Source organism: Cucumis sativus, chromosome 1 (genome assembly GCF_000004075.3).
Source record: "Cucumis sativus cultivar 9930 chromosome 1, Cucumber_9930_V3, whole genome shotgun sequence".
NCBI lineage: Eukaryota > Viridiplantae > Streptophyta > Magnoliopsida > Cucurbitales > Cucurbitaceae > Cucumis > Cucumis sativus.
Genome location: NC_026655.2, coordinates 13,376,070 through 13,395,453, shown reverse-complemented (window position 1 = coordinate 13,395,453; position 19,384 = coordinate 13,376,070). Strand labels below are relative to the sequence as shown.

Sequence of the window (19,384 nt, the reverse complement as noted above, 5' to 3'; positions counted from 1 at the left end):
AGTATTTCAAACGTGAAAGAGAAGCTTTCACCAATCGTATCGTGGTCTCCTCGAGTGAATAAATAAAAGGGATAGTTGCAAATTTAGCAATTAGATTCAAAATAATTAAGAATATAGCAATATTTTAAAAAGTTTACAAATATAACAAAATTTGTCAAATTCTACCAATGATAAAGTCTATCACCGATAGACTATATTGTAAATATTGGTATATCAATAATAGATCATACAAGTCTATCAACGATACAACTCTTTCAACGATAGTTTTGCTATATTTGTAAAAAATTTTAAATGTTGTTATATTTTTAATTATTACTTTTTAAATGGTCATCAATTACAACTACCTTAAATAAAAAAGTGATTTTCATTCAACAAAATAAGCTTAAACCACACTTCAATTATGTTTCTTTAAAAAAAAAAAAGAAAAAAAAAAGAGGGATTGTTTGAAACTTTGACATTGTTGTAAAAAAAAAAAAGACTATTTTTCTCTCGTTAGAATAATAGATGAGAAATGATATGATTGAAAGTATATGCAAGATTATTTTCAATGTGATTAATGTATATGGCAGCTAACAGATAAAAAATGATATGCCAATGATATTAGTGTGTTTTCAATTTAAATCAGTATAAAGTTAAATTGACTTAAACATTATGATATTTATGCACTAATGTCATGTATATTATTCAATTCAAACCGAGTACTTTCAAGAAAAATCTAAAATTATAATAAAAACTTAACTCCAAAGTTTGAAGAATATTTGGTATAATTTGAGTTTAGAAAATCTTATAAAGAATGTGGCAAGGCATGCTCGAATAATTATGAAATAATTGAATAAATCAACTGGGAGATGAGTGCAGCATAGCATGTTTTCAAAAGTTGGACAATTCTCTTGTCCAATTCTGCATTATTCAATTCAGCAAAATCAATAGAATATTTCTAAAGTAGTTAACACATCCACAAGCTTACCATAATATAATCTTCTAATTTGATACAATATTATTGAATCAAACCAAAATTGGCGTGTTATGTTCTGAGTCCTTCAAAGATTTTGTAATCATTTTTCCTGATCATTGATGTCCATTAACCGTAATAGATTCTATGAGTTTTTTTATAAAAAAAAAATACAAATTCCAACTCTAAGAAACACACAAACCCATTTCTAAATGAAGCATTTTCCCGTTTATAATGAAGAACAATCTCATTCAGTCACCTATCAGGTATTACATCTACAACAGTTTTTCATTCAGTATAAAAGAAAATTTTGTAGTTATGGAAAAATGTTAACCAAGGGCCTATCGTATCCTTTGCTCTTCTCAAAGACAACTATGAGACCCAGAAAATCTATTTTTTGTAAGTCCCAACACACATGTAAAGCTATGTATTCAGTGTAAAAAGAAAAGGCATTTACCTGTTGGTCTGTGTGTGTATGGTTTGTAACTTCTGAAGGTATCTACTATTATGAACATATGAGACCACACAAGTCGTTTATCCGCGATTGGGAGATATCAGAGAAAGGGTATACCTTGAAGTTGCCAGTAGTCAAGCATGTCAATGTCAGTTCTTGATCGCTTACCATCGCCTGCATTCAAATGCAGTTCCGTTTGAGATATGGAGATTCGAAGCATATGAATCTGGCAATGCAGCTAGCAGATTGCATAAGATTTAGTGGAAATGCTAAGTCTGATTCAACATGTTTGTTTTTGTTTTCATTCTAGCTTCTATGCTCTCAAAATGAAGAATAATGTATAGTCTAGGTTATTTTTCTACTAAGAAATGTAAAGAGTGATTAATACTTCTTACCTTGCTGATCTTAATGGAAAACTTACGATATATAATAAGCTAGGTAAGTGGTCACTGTGGTTTAATTTATAATTCATGACATGAATGACATCTAATGTAGAGCATACTTCCACAACTAGAACATTTATTGGTGGTTGGTTGCTTTCTTCTCAGATGATTTGCAATTAGAATAGCTGAGGGCGTGGTTATCAAATCTTCTCTGTTTTATATCAGTTTTCAAGTGTAGTCTAAAAACAGAGATTAAATATGATATGAAATGATGCATACCGCACAAGAAAATGCCACATCCTTGCAGTGCCATTTCATGAATGGAACACAGTCGATATAGCGACACCATATGCAATACTGGTTCAAGTCAAATTCAAAAGCAACTCCAATTAGAGATCCGCAGAATCTGCAAATGTAGAAAGCTACACGTTAGATTAGATATCAGGTCAGGTCAGGTCAAAATGACAAGAAAAATTAACATCCCCATCCCCCAGAGTCACAAAACTGGTCTCAGAGAACTCACAAAAGAGCGAAGAGAAAAAGAGATGTGCATCTCAGGATCGGTTTATCCAGCTTCTGTTTCATTTCCAAATTGAAATAATTCTTGAAACCATAACTCAAAGAGTATCCTTTAGTTTGAGCCTTCTCTTGTCTATCCTGCAGAGTGAACAAAATAATGAAACCGAGAAGTACTCCTGCCACCAAGCCTCCAACATTCGCAAAATTGTCTATGTAAGGTAGCAGGCCAAGTCCGAAATTGATAGCGAAGACAGCAAGAACTGATCCCAGAGCTAAAAACTGCGATAAAATAAAGTATAAAATAAGTAACTCTACAATCAGGTTACCTAGAAAGTATAAAGATCAGAACAGGATACAGTTTGAGTGATATACTCTATCAGTGTAAAGTTTCCAGTTCCTTATTATCCCAGAAATCATAGCTCCAAGTAAACCAAATAGAGCTCCAGATGAACCAACCGATGGGCTGTTTTGAGCAAAAAGTGCAGCCACCAAGGTGCCAGTATAAGCAGAGAGTAGATAGATAATCCCAGTCCTTACTGGTCAAAACAAGAAAGAGGAAAAGCCTAAAAACATTGTCCAAGTCCAACAGCTTCCAACTTCAGAAAACATGAAAAACACAAGAAGGCTCACCTGGTCCATACTCAAGTTCTAATTGAATCCCTACAAAGATAACGCTGCCAAGATTAATCACAAGGTGAATGAGTCCAGCATGCATACAAGGAAATGTAAACAGACGCCAAATTTGTCGATATTCGGTCAAGCTCTTTCGCTGAAGACCTCCCATTTTCTCTAACCTGTAGCAGGATACGGAAAATATAAATGTAGCTTACCAGTAAACAAACTTAAACAAATTGCTGTTATAAATCAAAGCTTTTCCACTTAATTTGTTATCACATCAAACACTTCGTCTCAGAACAAAGCAGTTTTTGGTTTATAGAAAGCATCAATTCAGTAAACTGTGAAGGTAACTTCTTCCAGGTATGGATTTAGCAATTCTTCTCGTTGAGATTGGTTACAAACGTTGATTGAATTGCTTATGTCTTAAATTTCAACATTGTAACCATTAAATTGGACATTTCTCAAGAAATTCAAATTTAAATAGCCTACTTCCGTGAGGACAAAAACTAGCAGTCCTACAATAATTATTGAAGAGTCCAGAATAAACAAAAACAACTATGAATCCTTTTCAAGCATCATAAAAGCAGACATCGAACGAAGAACTGCATTAGTATATTCCGAGACTAAACGTCAGAAACATTGATCTTCAGGAGGAAAGAATGAAGCACAGAAACGTTATTCTCTTCTCGATTATTCATATCAGCAAATCGACAGTAAAAGAATGTAATTATAGCATTAGCAATATATCAAATCCGAAAGCTAGGTCAATATTCGTTTACTTTCGTTCTGATTAACTCAAACTCCGGTGAAAAAGAAATGTAAAGATTAGAAAAACAAGCTCACGTGGAAGCGGAAGGGCCAAGAAGAGGATTCTCTGCAAGTGGCTGAAACGACATCCTTCCGAGCACTCCAAACGCGCAATCTTGATGAGAATTAGACCAGCAGTCATTAACTAACATCATGGCAATGAACGCCACAATATGGAGAAGCACGAAGACGGAGACAACACAGGTATCACCTCTTGGCCTCCGAGAGCTCGATTTGAAGAACGGAATCTTTAATTCGTCCAAGTTTTCTGAAATCTCAGTGGAGAAAGGCAGGAGGGGAGGAGGTGGTGGTGGTGGTGGTGGTGGCGGCGGCGGTAGCGGGGGCTTACTTGGTATGTGCATCTTGAAATCAGAAGCTCCCGACGCCATTTTCGAGCGTGTGGAATTGAGTTGCTAGAGAGCAACTTTGAGGAGTGTAGAATAGAGGGGAAATTTTAGGGTTACATTTAGAGTTGAAGGAGATTTGTTGGAGAAGAGAAGAGAAGAGGGAGATAAACAGTTGAGAATGGCGGGAAATCTGTTTTGCTCAAACTACTCTCTACTCTCAACCCACAAACTTCAGGTTCACATATTTTGTTGTTTTCTTTATTGCTCTTCCCCTCTACGTTTGAATTCCTACTCAATTTTTTCAAAAAATATAAAAATGTTTACATTTTAATTTTAAGAACTTGAGTTTGATTTTTGAGAGTATTAGTAGAATCAAGATATCAAAACACAGAAGTTTTTGCACAAACACAAATTTTCAAATCCAAAAAATAAAATAAACTAAAAGTAATAGTACTTATATACTATAGTTTGAGGAAAAACTATAGCAATCATTTTGTTCAAACTGAAGGTACTTTTAATTTAACAAAGTATTTGTTTGATTTTCCATTGGTTTGTAGTTCCTTTGTTAACGAACAAGATTTTGATTCACAAGTATGTTGCAAAAATCTTAGATGGAAAGGAAGATAATAAAGTTGGGGTCATCTGGAAAGGAAACTAACACTCAGATGCTACATTCTAACATCATCTCACATAAGAAAGTTTTTGTTGACATTATGAATCATTATATGTGTGACAGAGTTCTCACTTACCATGTTTGGTGTTTATATCTTTGTTTGTTTTCTAATGACATTGATATATGGTGCTTTAGTTTTTAGAGTAAACGATTAAATTGCAATAACTAATTACAAGCAATGTGGAATTTGTGAGAGAAGTTTACAAAGGAATTGAATTATATCTTCTGATTTATGAAATGTTTATCCTTTAGGAATATATATATTGATTATCGTTTCGGTATGAAATGAATAGTTGCAAATATAGTAATTAGATTCAAAATAATTAAGTAAATAACAATATTTAAAAAAAAAAATTGCAAATGCAACAAAATTTGATAAACTATAAAAAAGTTTATACACGATAGAAGTCTATCACAAGTAGACTTTGCTATATTTACATTAAAAAAAGAGTTGGTAAATGCATAATTATCAAAAAAAAAAAAAAAAAAAACTAATGGCTTTATGCAGCTTACCATACAGAGATGTGATATCTAAGAAACTCTCATGAAATTTGATGTAAGAAGATCAAATTAGAAACAGTGTCCTCGGAAAGGGAAAAGATACATGAGATAGGGGATTTACTTCAAGGCTCGTCAAAACATAACTTAAGGGATGTTCGGCCCACCAATTTTGTATGTTGGTGGTTAAACAACTCAAGCTTCAATAGGAGAAACTCTATCTTTTTCTCTTTCTTTATTTTACGCCTATCCAGGAACTCCACACCCCAACCACAACTTTTCTAACTTCAATAAATTAACTTTAAATTTCATAATTCAAGTGAGTGACTCAAAGACTCAAATTTTTCTAGGTTTCTTCCAAAAGGTAAGGCATCTATGTGGTTATTGTAGTGCTTTCTTCAGAGAACTGAAGTTTTTCATTATATTTGTTTCTTTTATTTATTTTAATTAGGAGCAGTTTCGAATATTAAAATAGAAAAATAATAAATATTTATAAAATATAGTAAAACTCATTTGGCTCATTTTTTCTCTCTATATTTTTGTAAATAATTTTATTTTTTTCGTTAATAACAATAGATAGGATTTTTTTAATAATAATGTAAAATTTGAAACATATATCAAAAATAGGGTGGATGCAAAACTATTTTTAAAAATAGGTGATTTGAGGTGAAGTGTGTACCGGGTACACCACTTCCATTCAGTGGACTCCACATATTCTATTTTTTTCTTATTTTTATATTTATACTACATTGGGCCCCACATTTTTTATTTTCTCATTATTTATATACGTAGGTCCCACACACTTCACTTTTTCTCATTATTTATATATACATACTCACATATAATATAATATATATATTATATATTCAAATTCTAAAAATATCTTTCTTTATTAAATTATTTTATTTTTTATTTTTTCTTTATATATATTTAAATATCACAATCTTCAATCTTCAATTTTTCTTATTAAATTCATTTTTCTACTTTAATTTAAATTTTTCTTAATCAAAATTACAAATATCTTCTTTTCCAATTTTTAATTTTTTTAAAAAACTCATATATTAACAAATATGTTATTAAAAATATATTAAACAAATAAAAATAGAAATAATAATAATAATTTTTATTTATATATATATATATTTATTTAATATCTCAATCTTCAATTTTTCTTATTAATTCATCTTTTCTAATTTAATTTAATTATTTCTTAACCAAAATTATATATATCTTTTTCTAATTTTCTGTTTAAAAAAACACATATATTAACCAAATATGTTATTAAAAAATACATTAAACAAATAAAAATAATAATAGTAATTGAAAGAAGTTGAAAAGTACTTTAAAAATAACAATAACAATAAATTTGCAATTGAAAATTATCCGTTAAATTTTTAAATTTAATTTGTAATCGAACCAATTCTTGTTTTTTTCCTTTTGCCATAAACATGAATTTCTTTTTATTCAATTATCAATGTGTGTGGCTTCAAGTATTATTATTATTATTTTTTTAGTAATTTTAACTTATCTCAATTATTATTATTACTTTTTTAATTTTTTTAATATATTTTTAATAACATGTTTTGTTAATATATGAGATTTTTTAAAAAATTGAAAATTAGAAAAAAAAAATATATGTATAATTTTGATTAAGAAAGAATTAAATTAAATTAGAAAAATGAATTTAATAATAAAAATTGAAGATTGAAGATTGTTATATTTAAATATATATAAAGAAAAAATAAAAAAATAAATTAATTTAATAAAAAAAGATATTTTTAGAATTTGAATGTATAATATATATATTATATTATATGTGAGTATGTATATATAAATAATCAGAAAAAATGAAGTGTGTGGGACCCACGTATATAAATAATGAGAAAATAAAAAAATGACAACTTCACCTCAAATCACCTATTTTTAAAAATAGTTTTGCATCTACCCTATTTTTTATATATGTTTCAAATTTTACATTATTTTTAAAAAAAATCTCAATATATATATATATATATATATAATTATCATAATGGAATAGTTTGCACAAACAACAAAAATAGAGAAGAGAGAAGGCATCATGGCTAGCAAGACCAAGCTTTCATAAATTATATCCTCAATAAGTTTGTGTAGGAAAGAAAATAGATTGCTATTGACTTGCTGGTAAAGAAAAAAAATGGTTTATGACTCAACTCTTGAAATGGTAAGAATCAAAAACCTAGTTGAAAAAGAAAGTTTGGGAGAGACATTTACATCATGGTGCTGTAAGAAGACGATGAATCCATTTTTTTGAGATGAACCAAAAATGGTGTGAATGATCAGTGTTCATCTACTACAGCAGCAGCTGCAGGTTGTTGCTCGCCGTCGACTGTGCGAGAGCTCTTCCTACCGGGACCCTTTGAAACCTTTACTCTTGCTGGTCTTAGAAGTCGTTCACCGAGCAGAAACCCGCGTCTTAATTCTTGAATAATGATCCCTTCCTTTATCTCCTGCGACTCCTCTCGTGCTACAGCTTCATGTAACTGCAACCAAAGAAAAAAATCCCCCCACCCATCAGACATTATCAATTTCAAATTAATGATACACTTAACATGAATCAGTTGCAAAGAACTTCGAGTGAAAACAGTAAGAAAATAAACATTCATTCTATTCTAATCCATCTGGTAATAGTAAGAAAAATAAGCAAGCATGAGATAATGAATCAAACAGAAAAGTTTTTACATTGAAATGAAGGTAATTTTAGTCATAAGATTGAACTTACTGAGGGATCAAATGGTCTTCCTACTGTGGCAACGGCCGAGACACGCCAGCTCCTCAACGTCTCCACAAATTGCTTGTATATTCCCTGGTAACTTATGTCAATCTTCTTCTCCTTGTCAGTTTGAGGAACAATTTGTTGTCTAGCTTTATCAAAATGGTCAATCATTGGTAATAGGCTCTCAAGAACCTCCTTTTGAGCATTATTCTTCACAGTATGTTGTTCTTTTTCTGATCTTTTCCTAAAATTATCAAAGTCAGCTTGTAAGCGTATATATTTCTCTTTTCCAGACGTCATCTCCGTCGATATATTCATCAATTTCCGGGACAACTCATCTTTCTCCCTCCCAATTATTTTTATTCTTGCCTCGACTTCAGAAACAGTCTTTTGATCTCCATCGAGAAAAGCTTCTCGGTACACCTCGATGAGGGTCTGCAAACCAGATCCATCAAACTTATATCCATCTTTTTCCATAGCTTTTCCATCATCCTCTTCGTTGTTTACCTTTGTTCATTGGAGGAACCAACAACTACATTGAATAAGCATATAAAGAAAAAGATAAAGTAGCTAACTTAAGCAACTAGTAATGAAACAAATATCTAAAAAGGGATCCTTAGGTATATTGTAAAACCTAAAATGATGAAACTAAACACATTGAAAATTTTCAATTCAGTCAGAGTGCTAACAAATTGAAACATATAGTTGTTGTAACTTCTAACCCTGATGAGAAAATTCATCCAAAAACTTCCTCAAACTATCTCCATGACTTTCTTGATTCAATATCACAGAGACAGAAAACCCAAGTTCCAGAAAATGGATTTAAGAATCCGTCTCAAACATTAATTCAAAAACAGCAAAACATCCACAATAAAAAAGACAAAAATAACAATAAAACGGAGGGAGGGAAATGAAGGAGAGCAAAAACTTCATCGATAAATGATAAAAACAAGAACTCTAAGCAACCACAGCAACAGATAAATGGAGAGATTAACGTACATTGGCAACAGAATTATGAGCAGAAAGACAGGATGCGAAAGGACGTGTAAGTGGAGAAGAAGAGGAGGTGGGGGAGAAACTAAATAATGGGTCATAGAGACGAGAGCGATGGCGAGGATTATGAAGAAGAGGAAGAGGTTGGTGAAAAGAGGATGAGGAATCTAGGGTTTTAGAGGAAGAAGAAAGGAATGGAGAAGAAGGACGAGGAGAAAAGAGAGTGTAATTGGAGAGAGCAAAAGCTGCCATTGATAAGAATTACAAATTGGAATTGAGCAAACGAATTGGAACTCTTCTTCTTCGTCTACCTTCTTTGAGTTTCTGGTAATTTCGTTTTAGTGAAGCCCTAGGTCTCTGAGTTCCGACCCGACCCGACTTTGTTTCTTTTGGAAGAAATTAGTCGAGGCAAAAATAAGTATACGTATAATTTCAAATATTAAAATTGATATTTTTGTACCGCTAAAGTTTAAAGAAAATTGTAAAAAATATAACATTTGACCACATATTTAACCTTCTAATAAATTTTATCGATTGTGAATAACCTATCATTTTTTTTAAACCTCTAAATTTAATTTTATAACTATTAAAAATAAAAAATAAAGTTAACAATTTGTAGAATATCTTCAAATTTTGGGCCTTTTTCTAAAAATATAATTAGAGTATTCTGACTCTGTTGTTCATGAGCAAAATAATAAGAAGAGAAAAACTATATTTTCTTACTTCCAAAGTATGTGCTTTTAGTTCCTTAGTTTTAAAAATAGACATTTTCAGTTCTAAGTTTATAACAACATACACATTTAGTGGATTATCAAATTTTCAAAATGTATCTTTTTAGTGTTTTTGTTTTGAAAAATAAGTTTATAAGGTCTCAAAGTATGTTATTTTTTTAAAAATAAATGTATCTTTTTAGTGTTTCTATTTTGAAAAATAAATCTACAAGGTGTTCAACATTTATGTTATTTTTTAAAAATGTTTAAAAATAAATTTAGTGAGAATATAATTTTTAACAATTATTTTTTAATTTAAAATCTCATATAATTATTTAAAATGAAAGTATAAAATTATTTAAGAAGTATTCTAATCTATTTTTAAAAATGTAAGAACTAAGAAGATAGTTTTTGAATAACTAAATGAGTATTTTTATAAACATAAAAACTAAAGAGGTTTACTTTTAAAACTTATGGACTAAACTGACATATTTATGACTAAAATTGTAACTTTGTCTAATAATAATTTTGATTTTTACACTTAAAATTTTAAATAGATCTAATGGATAACAATTTGATTTTTAGCATTCTATTTTTAAATTTTATGATATTTTCCCCTCCTAAAGGTATGAAATGAGGGCAAGGAATAAGAACTCCAACCATGTAAACATCTTAATTTGTCAATTCTACCAATTCATTCTTTGTATGAAAATTTTGTTTTTTTCAAGTATGATTAGTTAAGGTTGATTTGAATATTTAGCCATTTGATTGATTACTATAAAGAAAAATTGAATCGAATGACAAAAACATTTACGAAAAAAACATATCTTTTTTATATATTGTGAATATGACAAATATAACAAGTAATTTGTGATATCATACTGCTATCAAAGGGTTATCGACTTTTAAATTTATTACTTTTGCAATTTAAAAAATGTAGTAACATCCTATTATCATAATTCTTTTTTGCTACACATATAAAATCAACATATCATAAAGATTTTTAATATATAAAATTTTGTCCATATAAAAATCTTAATTAAGAGATATTTAGAGAAATCCCCCGTCAATTTTGAAGGCAAGTAAATTTTTTTCACATTTCATCCCAACACAATGAGAGAAATCACCTTCAACTAATTTGTTCATATATATGATCTCAAGTTTTATATTTTTCATATACCTACGTAATGTACTATAATTTTTCATTATATATTATATAATTTTTCACATACCCTAAGTTGTTGATCAAAAACTCCATAATATTCTATATATTTTACGCTAAAAAAATTTCAAAGCATGAACTATATATTTTTCCTATACTCTGAATATTTTCCAAAGTATGAACTACATATATATATATATATTCGAACGAAAAAATTTGAAGGAGATAAACGGAATAAGAAAGAATAGACGAAGAGAAAGATCGGCAGAGTAAAGAATTTTTTAACAAAATCACCAAAAAAAAATAATTATAGGTTAATTTTAATTATAATATTACCATAATATAATTAATCACATATCATATTTACATAGTATGTCTAATAAATGCAAATCTTGGTTCACTTTTCTTATTTCACTTTTCTATTTTTTTAATTATATTATTAATAAAGATTGGTAGTTCGATCTTTTGAGCAGTACATTTATGTAAAATTGAAGCTCGTCAAAACACTTATAAAAAAAATTAACATTAGATTAAACTTGTAGTAAGGTACCTTAGTTAAAACCTCTTATTTTAAACCTTCTGCCCATCTCAACTTACCTAAAATCATTAGACATTAATTTTCTTTTTAATGTAATGCATTTAAGTGGGGATAATTAGAAGAACAGTTAGGCCACGTTTACGGTTTACATACTCCTAATAACAATCTTATTCAATTGTTATGGAAGTTAGTTCGTAATGTATTTTTCTTTGTGCTGTTAACTAGAAATTAGATGCAAGTGAGATTTTCAAAACAAAAAACAAAATCAGAATCCTATGATGGTCACATAATCGTTTCTTTGCTTACCTTCAAATATTGTGTATAATTTTAAAAAATTATAATCGAATTGGAAAATATTGTAGGCTACCGTATATCTAAATGTCTTGATGGTGAGTATTGTGGTAGCTATTTCTGAGTTTCAATATCACAATTATTGAAAATAACACTTTAGTTCATGTTAGTTTTTGTGCCTTCAAAATTATCATTTTGATCCATCTAAAAAAAATTTCCATCTAGTTTTTGTACATTTTAAAAGTGACCATTTGAATCCCAATTTTATTTTGGCCTCATATTGACGTAAACTACCAATGTGAACTCAACTTATTAATACTGGCATAGTCTTTCATCCTAAAAGCAAAAAGTTCAGAAAAAGTACAACAAATAACTATTACATAACAAAGACTTCATTTAGTAACTATTGTACATTAAAAATTAATCTTATAAATATCAATTCCATCCTTTTTTAAAAAAAAATTTGTTTAGCTACTTCAGAAAAAAAATTCGAAAACTGTTTTCCAAATGTAGGTAACGTATTAATTACTTAAAAACAAATAGGGTTTAGAATTTATCTTTGGAAAATGATAGAATTCAAATGTTTTCTCAAACACATTTAAGACGGTCATATTATTCTAAAAACCAACATCAGCATACCATAGCATAGCATTAATAATAAAGACAAATGTACCTCAATGATGTCATATTCAAACAAGAAAAGAAAAAGAGTCCAAAAGGGATACATGACATTTTTCAACAATGTAACAAACTATTTCATCACCAACTCACATAAATTTAAATCCTACATCTTTTACTCTATTTTTAGAGTAAAAAACACACCATCCCATTAAAACCACATTTTTCATAAACATAAAAAATGAATTAAAAAAAAATACACACACGCAATCAAAATCAAGAACAAATCATGTCTCAAAGTTCTGAAGTTTCAACCATCCAATTCCACACTAGAAAAAACATTAAAACGGTTCAACAATATCCAAAGCAGTGTCATGTCAACATGAAAAAAGCAAACAAGAACGTCAATAAAAATTCAAAGAGTTTAAACTTTTTTGAGGTCAGACTAAACAAACTACCATAAGATAAAAGTAAAACAATCAGTAACGGATGATCATACTGTAGTCAGCTTCCTGCCTAGCTCAAGTACCTGCATACAGCAAGAGAACCAAAAACAACAGTCAACGGTCTTCAACACAAATTGTCTTCTCATGCAGATCAAACATGATATAAATTTTACAAAGACTTGGATTATTATATTAACCAGAAAAATCCAAACGGGGCAAGATCCTCCTTGATCTCAGAAAGAACGGAGACGAGATTACAAGTAACTAAGAGTTCAACTAGTGTATGTGAGAAATGGGGGAATGGTGGTTACAAAGAAAAAAGTGATTAACCCTTCTTCAGAGGGCACTACTAAAAATTGCCTAAACATTCATCATATTCAAACCTCTTCTTTTTTGTATATTATTAGAAGAAATATCCTTCTCTAAGTAATTTGACTGGATAAAAATAACTATAATCAGTCACTCATAGACTTTGGCATCCATTTGACGCATTATCATCGCAGTAAGTAACAAAGAATGAAGTTTGAGAACACAATTATATAACTTAACTTATCCATGAAGTACCTTCTAAACTTATCCACATTTCATTATCAACATGCCAAAGTATAAAGGATAGGAAGACATACGTACCTGTACAGCTGCTTCTACGCAAGACAAAGATGTAACTACTATTTACTAAAAGAAAACATTTGACTCCCGAGGCTCCCATTCTAGCACACAACAAGAAGAATTGTACTGATCAAAGATCAATTGACCGTTTACGCTTCTTGTCACCATCATCACTGTCAGCACCATTGTCAAGTTCATTTTCGGCAGGAGGACTCGTATAGATGATTTGACCAAACAATTGAAATGAATTTACTCCAGCTTTAGTTGAGTTGCAGCTCTGGTTCTCAGCTGTTCCTGTGGCAAAGGAAAGAACACTAGCCTGACTATCAGGCGATAAGGTATCCGATTGCACACTACCAATATGGAGATCAGTGGACACCGTTTGTGTATTTGGAGCTGTGTTCAGCTTCAACATGGAATTTTCATCAGATGTTGGTGGAGAAATTTCATTATGTGGATTGGATGACCCAGATTCACGGAAAAAGATTTGCCTGGCTCCCTGCATGCCAGCAGGAAAAGAGTTAAAATTCATCAATGATCGATTGAATTGCCCCATTGTTGAATCACCGAATCTCATCATAGGTGAAAACAGATCAGCTTCAGCATTCACCATCCCAGATTTCTGGGGAATTCTATATTTCTTTGCTGAGTGAAGAGGAGGGGGTATGGGAGGAGAGGGCGAAGCAAGTTCAACTTCCCAAGGGCTCACAAACTTAGCACTCTGCAGAGCATCAGTTTCTTCCCATGTAACCTAAGGAAAAAAGAAATTACATGAAAAAAACAAAAATAATGATAATAAATAGTGATAAAGAACTTCTAAGAACCGCATGAAATGTAAATCCCTAACTGACATAAGGGAAAAGAGACACCCCCCATTTTAAGCAACACCCAGATTCATTAGATTAAATCAACAGCTCCCAAAATTCATGTTTCGCACTTACAAAAAAGACGTCCTATTTGAATTCTCCTATGTTGGCTTGTTATCTGGTATGTTTATATAACAAAAGTACTCAAGTGTCATCCAACTAAATCAATTGTTTAAGAACTGTCTCAACCACCAAAGCCGTAATATATAACCCAACAGAGCTACACATTTACTTACAAGCACATTTTATCAGATCAACCAACCTGATAAGTGATAACACACCTAGCAACCAAACCCCACATTATCCAACACCAAATAATCCAGACAGACACTATACACGATGCATGTTCAACAATGAGAGGGTAATTGAAAACGTAAGAAGCTACAGATAAAGCTAAATACAAAGAAAACGATTGAGAGACTCAAGCAATCAAACGAAGCAAAATTCAACTAAGAAAGGAAAGATAATAGAAATGATTCAAAAGTAGACATGATAGCTAGCTCCGAGATATAGGTTAACAAAGGAAAGTTTTACCTCAAGCATACGCCATGGAGAACCCTTCCAAGGACCTTGGATAGGAACAGATGCTGAGGTTACAGTCCCTTGATACCATTGCGTCTTCAAAGAATCCTCCGTCTCCACAGGCATTTTCACTCTAATCCCAGGATACCACTGATAATTCAACGAATTGTTCACTTTCTCAGCTGGTATAACAAATTCAGATGTACCAATCCTAGGATAATAAACCACCTCGAATGGCTTAAATTCGGCGGCCAACTCCGCAGCAGTAGCAACTGTCTCGGCTGGCACCTTCCCAATATTAGTTCGGGTGAAAACGTCAGTACTTCTATCTCCAGAACGTTTCTCCTCCACATTGCACCTTCCTCCTCCACCAACCTGGCTATTCCATTTACTGCAATCACCGCCTCCACTGCTCTTAGAGCTTCGGCGAATGCCAACAAAAATATCCCTGCTAGAATCCCTGGCGAAAATGACAGCATCACCAGCAATCAACTTCTTATTATTCACGAACTTACTCCACCCAGTAGTAAGCAAATGCCGCCTCGGCGTCCCACGGTAAATGTGACGAAAATTCCAAACAACTCCATGAACATCAGTAATCGCCAAAGTCTGTACTGGCGGTTCAACCTGATAATTCAACGGAGGAAAAATAGAATCGGCACAAAAACGCGGCACAGAAAATCCACCGCCATTATTAGCATCAGAAGACGTAAGAACCTTAGCAAACTTCTCGATTCTATTCCTCTGCCCATTACCATCATCACAACTACTAAATGGATGAACCACTTGAGACACACTCTGACCAGGAGGAATTGGATTAAGATTGAGCTTAAGACAGACCTCATCAGAAAGTGGATCCGCAGTGTAATCAGCAGCAGAAACGATACATTTAGTAATAGGGTTAGAAAGAACTGACCGAGAAAGTGTCGGGACGTAAGTAGCTTGTTCAAGATGTCCTTGAACGAAATAGTAAACTTCAGAACCGACAGTGTGGATGTGAGCAGAATTGCCAGAAAAGGCACGCCAAAGATTCGGGTCCATCATGCCGGAACTGAACCGGCGGTGATCGAACAATGAACAATGCAAAATTGTGTAATTGTTAGGGCAAAGCAAACAAAATTAAGAAAGAGAGTTTGAGATGATGAAATTGTGTGTTAGGGTTTTTGTTGTTATATAGAAAATTTAGGGATGGTGAGAGAGATATTTGGGAAAGAACTGTGACTATGTCTTCATCTTCTTCTTCATGTTCATCCCTCTCTCTCTCTCTACAAAAGATATGTAAACATTTTGAAGAAAGAGAGAAAGAGAGAAAGAGAGAATGGCGTATTGGGTCAGAGAAACAGGAATCGGCAACGGGAGAAGAACAGACTTACGTAACGGAAAGCCTTTAAATTGGGACTGATTTTACGGTTTTACCCCCGACAGACTAACTAAAATTCTGATCTTTTTGTTAAACTCTTTTGCTCTATTTTTCTTTTCCTTTTTTCTCTTCCCTTTAATTACTACTTTTTTATTTTTTTCTTTAAATCATTATTTCCTACACCTTGATTATCTTTTATTTTTTAATAAAGATTCTGAGATATATTCTCCGGATGTAATTATAAACAATTGACTACAAATATATTAGAACTATAATATTATTTTAATCTTAATTTCTTTAAAATTTTATTGATTTATAATTGAAATTAAAAACAAATCTTATTAGAAGCCATTCAAATTTTAGATTCCCTCGTGGATTTAAATTTTTTAATAATAGATATTCATTTATGATAACATGTTGGTTTTTTAAATAATAAAATATAATTCAATTTACTTTTTCTGACAGAATAATAAGAAGAAACAAAAAAAAATATGTTAAAAATTATTTTGGTTCTTTAATTTCCTTGATAATAAAAATTTAATGTATTTTATATAATTTATCAGGTGAGAGAATGAAATCTCTAATTTTGAAGTATATAGTTTATACAGTTCAATTATACTCAATTAAACAATAGTAATAATTTACTCTATACTTACTGTTCGGTAACTAATAGTTTAATTAAATAAATTAAAATAATTAGATGAATTTAAAACTACCTTTTTATTTGAGATCTAAATTGTCTACTTTTGTATAAAAACTAAGATATTAAGTAATAAAAATTCACATGTAACTTTTTTTTTTTTTTAATTTTCTATAATAATTAATAAAAGATTTTTATAAATAGAATAATTGACAAAGTATTTATAGTCTATATGTTACAAATGTTAAGGTATAGAGATTAAATGGTTAGGTATTTAAATATTCCAAATTAAGTAAATAAACTATAACAACTCCCCATCTAAGTTTCATAAAATTAATTAAATCTACAAAGAATAAATTATGTTAGAATAGTAAGAATTTTTGCTTTATTTGAAATTTCAATGCATGAATCAAACAAAACTATATTTACAATATAATCACATTTGTTAGTGATAATGTAATCGTTTTTATTAAGATAATTGGTATTTGTAATTTTAAAAAACGGACAATACGTATTTAAACAACATGATGTACATATTTAAAACTGTTAAATATTACTATTGATACCAGATTAGATATTTGAAAACAAATCAAAATTTAAAAATATATTTTTTATTTTATTTTTAATTAAGCTTTCATCTTTAAAATTTTTATTTTATTATATAATTTTAACCAATATTGAAAAAATTAAAAATTAAAAGAATTTTTAATATTTTTTAATTTCATTGTTGAATTATTAAACATGACCAATGTTGATTGTATTAAAAATAATAAGATTAAAAATATCATTTTAGTCTCCCGATGTTAACGTTTGTTCAATTCTCGTTTTAATGTTTTTAAATATTCATCTTACCTTATATATTTTTAATAAATTTTAAATTGTTTTTTTTTTCAAAATAGAAAAAAAATCACTTTTTTTTTTTAAAAAATTACCCTCTCAATTTTAATTTTTATCAAAATTAATTAAACAATAATAATAATTTTCCTAAAGAAAGTGAACTTAATGTTTATTGAAAGAACCAAACTGTTTAAAATACGAATTGGCTTTGATTAATATTTCATTTCTTAAAAAGAATTATTCAAAGCTATGGTTAATATTTTGGAGGGGCCGTTTGGGGAAGGAAAGGAACAATAGAAAACAAATTATAAAAAGGAAAGAATTATTATAACCATGGTTTGAGAAGGAAATAAATGAAGAGGATTATGATAATTATTGTTTGAGGGAGGGATTATGTGAGAAAGATGATGAGAAAGTTTTTTTTTTAATTCGTACTGTTGATTTTTTTTTTCTTTTTAAAAAATTCGTATTATAAATTCAATACACAAATATTAGTATTTTTAATTTACCAAAATTTGAAACTTTTGTTGAAAAACATTTTTCATTAATTTTCGTAAATACAATGTCAATTTTGAACGTTTTATACGCAAGTTTTTCATGTCAATAAATTAATTGACGTGTTAGATGCGAAATAAATTATGCATATATATTAAATTGATGTTGTAAGTGCAATATCGGAGAATTGTGTTATCTATCATTAACAATCAATTTAACACAAACGACGATGAACATAATAGCATTGAAACAAAATGAAATATGAAGAAAAAAAAATATTTGGAATGCAATTAAACAGCGAACGTTAATTACATCATACATCAAGATAATGCAAAAACAATCAAAACCAATACAAAAGCAGACTCACGTGGGATGGACAAATCATGGAATATTTTATTTATAATTTATAGTTTTATGAAATTAAAATTAATTAAATATTTGGAAGTTGAATATTTAATTAATGATTTAATTTGGATTTTTAGTGCCGTTGGATTTATATTTTGGGGCACTTTTAAAAATAGCAAAATAAATCAAAATATTTACTAGTTATAACAAAATCTTGGATTATATCACTATACCATATCAATGACTATCGGTGATAGAATTTATTATAGACTATAAATATTTGGTAAAACCTACTCTTTTTAAAAAGTTCCCTTTATATTTTTTTGTTTTTGTTTAATTAAATTGAAGAGTTGAATTTTGTTAGAAATTTGACAATTATATTTATACGTGGATATATATAAAATAGTTGTGGAAAAATGAAAAGATAATTATATTTTGAAAAAAGAAAAAATTTTGATGCGACTGAAAAAATTATGGCCCATTTGGTATCGTTTTCATTTCTGGTTTCTTATTCCATATTCCTTGTTTCTTCTTTTTTTAGAACAAGAAACATAAATGTGTTTGATAACTGTTTATGCTTCTTGTTTCTTGGAAAAAAAAAACATAAACATAAAATGAGTTTGATAACTGTTTATTGTTTCCTTATTTTCTTATAAATTTATTTTTTATTTTTCTAATGTTATTTTATTAATATCTAATTCAATTAAACATTACATCACTCACTTTATCAAACCTAGATAAAAAAAAAACCTTCTGGTAATCTTATGGAGATCAAGATGAAGATTGAGATCTGAAGGACAGAGCCAGCGAGAAGAAAGATGAAAACCCACGATGAAGAGTATGATTAAAATCCATGATGAAGAGGAAAACGTCATGTAGAGGAAGATGAATGATAAGTGATGAGGAAGATGATGAAGATAATGAGAGGAAAAGGAAGACGATGGAGATA

At 29.9% G+C, this 19,384-nt stretch overlaps 3 protein-coding genes across 4 annotated transcripts; all 3 read right to left on the bottom strand.

Annotated features, from left to right (window-relative positions):
• Positions 1-1,045: 1,045 nt before the first annotated feature.
• LOC101216357 (RHOMBOID-like protein 8) lies at positions 1,046-4,491 on the bottom strand. 2 transcript variants are annotated; one of them, XM_031882311.1, is made up of 6 exons: positions 3,770-4,491; positions 2,939-3,102; positions 2,681-2,844; positions 2,313-2,587; positions 2,069-2,195; positions 1,046-1,632 (listed from the first exon to the last, which is right to left on the bottom strand). In XM_031882311.1, exons 1-6 carry the CDS (start codon positions 4,120-4,122, stop codon positions 1,507-1,509), a joined length of 1,209 nt encoding a protein of 402 aa, XP_031738171.1. In that variant the 5' UTR covers positions 4,123-4,491; the 3' UTR covers positions 1,046-1,506. The 2 variants fall into 2 exon arrangements, with proteins under 2 accessions (XP_031738171.1, XP_031738174.1); XM_031882314.1 differs by having other exon boundaries at positions 1,046-1,580; positions 3,770-4,438.
• A 2,835-nt stretch (positions 4,492-7,326) lies between these two features.
• LOC101215875 (protein GrpE) lies at positions 7,327-9,356 on the bottom strand. Its single transcript, XM_004150891.3, has 3 exons — positions 9,003-9,356; positions 8,010-8,510; positions 7,327-7,770 (listed from the first exon to the last, which is right to left on the bottom strand). Exons 1-3 carry the CDS (start codon positions 9,246-9,248, stop codon positions 7,567-7,569), a joined length of 951 nt encoding a protein of 316 aa, XP_004150939.1. The 5' UTR covers positions 9,249-9,356; the 3' UTR covers positions 7,327-7,566.
• A 3,231-nt stretch (positions 9,357-12,587) lies between these two features.
• On the bottom strand, positions 12,588-16,121 carry LOC101216118 (auxin response factor 17). The gene is made up of 3 exons (XM_004150892.3): positions 14,771-16,121; positions 13,392-14,121; positions 12,588-12,844 (listed from the first exon to the last, which is right to left on the bottom strand). Exons 1-2 carry the CDS (start codon positions 15,800-15,802, stop codon positions 13,501-13,503), a joined length of 1,653 nt encoding a protein of 550 aa, XP_004150940.1. The 5' UTR covers positions 15,803-16,121; the 3' UTR covers positions 12,588-12,844; positions 13,392-13,500.
• Positions 16,122-19,384: the final 3,263 nt, after the last annotated feature.

Excerpts from the sequence above, each read along its gene's own strand:
- LOC101216357 (XM_031882311.1), bottom strand. The coding sequence starts at position 4,122 with ATGGCGTCGGGAGCTTCTGATTTCAAGATGCACATACCAAGTAAGCCC. Across the intron at positions 3,103-3,769 it reads CTTGGCCCTTCCGCTTCCAC|GTTAGAGAAAATGGGAGGTC; the intron begins GTGAGCTTGTTT and ends ATCCTGCTACAG. Across the intron at positions 1,633-2,068 it reads ATGTGGCATTTTCTTGTGCG|ATTCATATGCTTCGAATCTC; the intron begins GTATGCATCATT and ends CTGCATTGCCAG.
- LOC101215875 (XM_004150891.3), bottom strand. The coding sequence starts at position 9,248 with ATGGCAGCTTTTGCTCTCTCCAATTACACTCTCTTTTCTCCTCGTCCT. Across the intron at positions 8,511-9,002 it reads CTCATAATTCTGTTGCCAAT|GTAAACAACGAAGAGGATGA; the intron begins GTACGTTAATCT and ends CAATGAACAAAG. Across the intron at positions 7,771-8,009 it reads GAAGACCATTTGATCCCTCA|TTACATGAAGCTGTAGCACG; the intron begins GTAAGTTCAATC and ends CTTTGGTTGCAG.
- LOC101216118 (XM_004150892.3), bottom strand. The coding sequence starts at position 15,802 with ATGATGGACCCGAATCTTTGGCGTGCCTTTTCTGGCAATTCTGCTCAC. Across the intron at positions 14,122-14,770 it reads CTCCATGGCGTATGCTTGAG|GTTACATGGGAAGAAACTGA; the intron begins GTAAAACTTTCC and ends TTTTTTCCTTAG.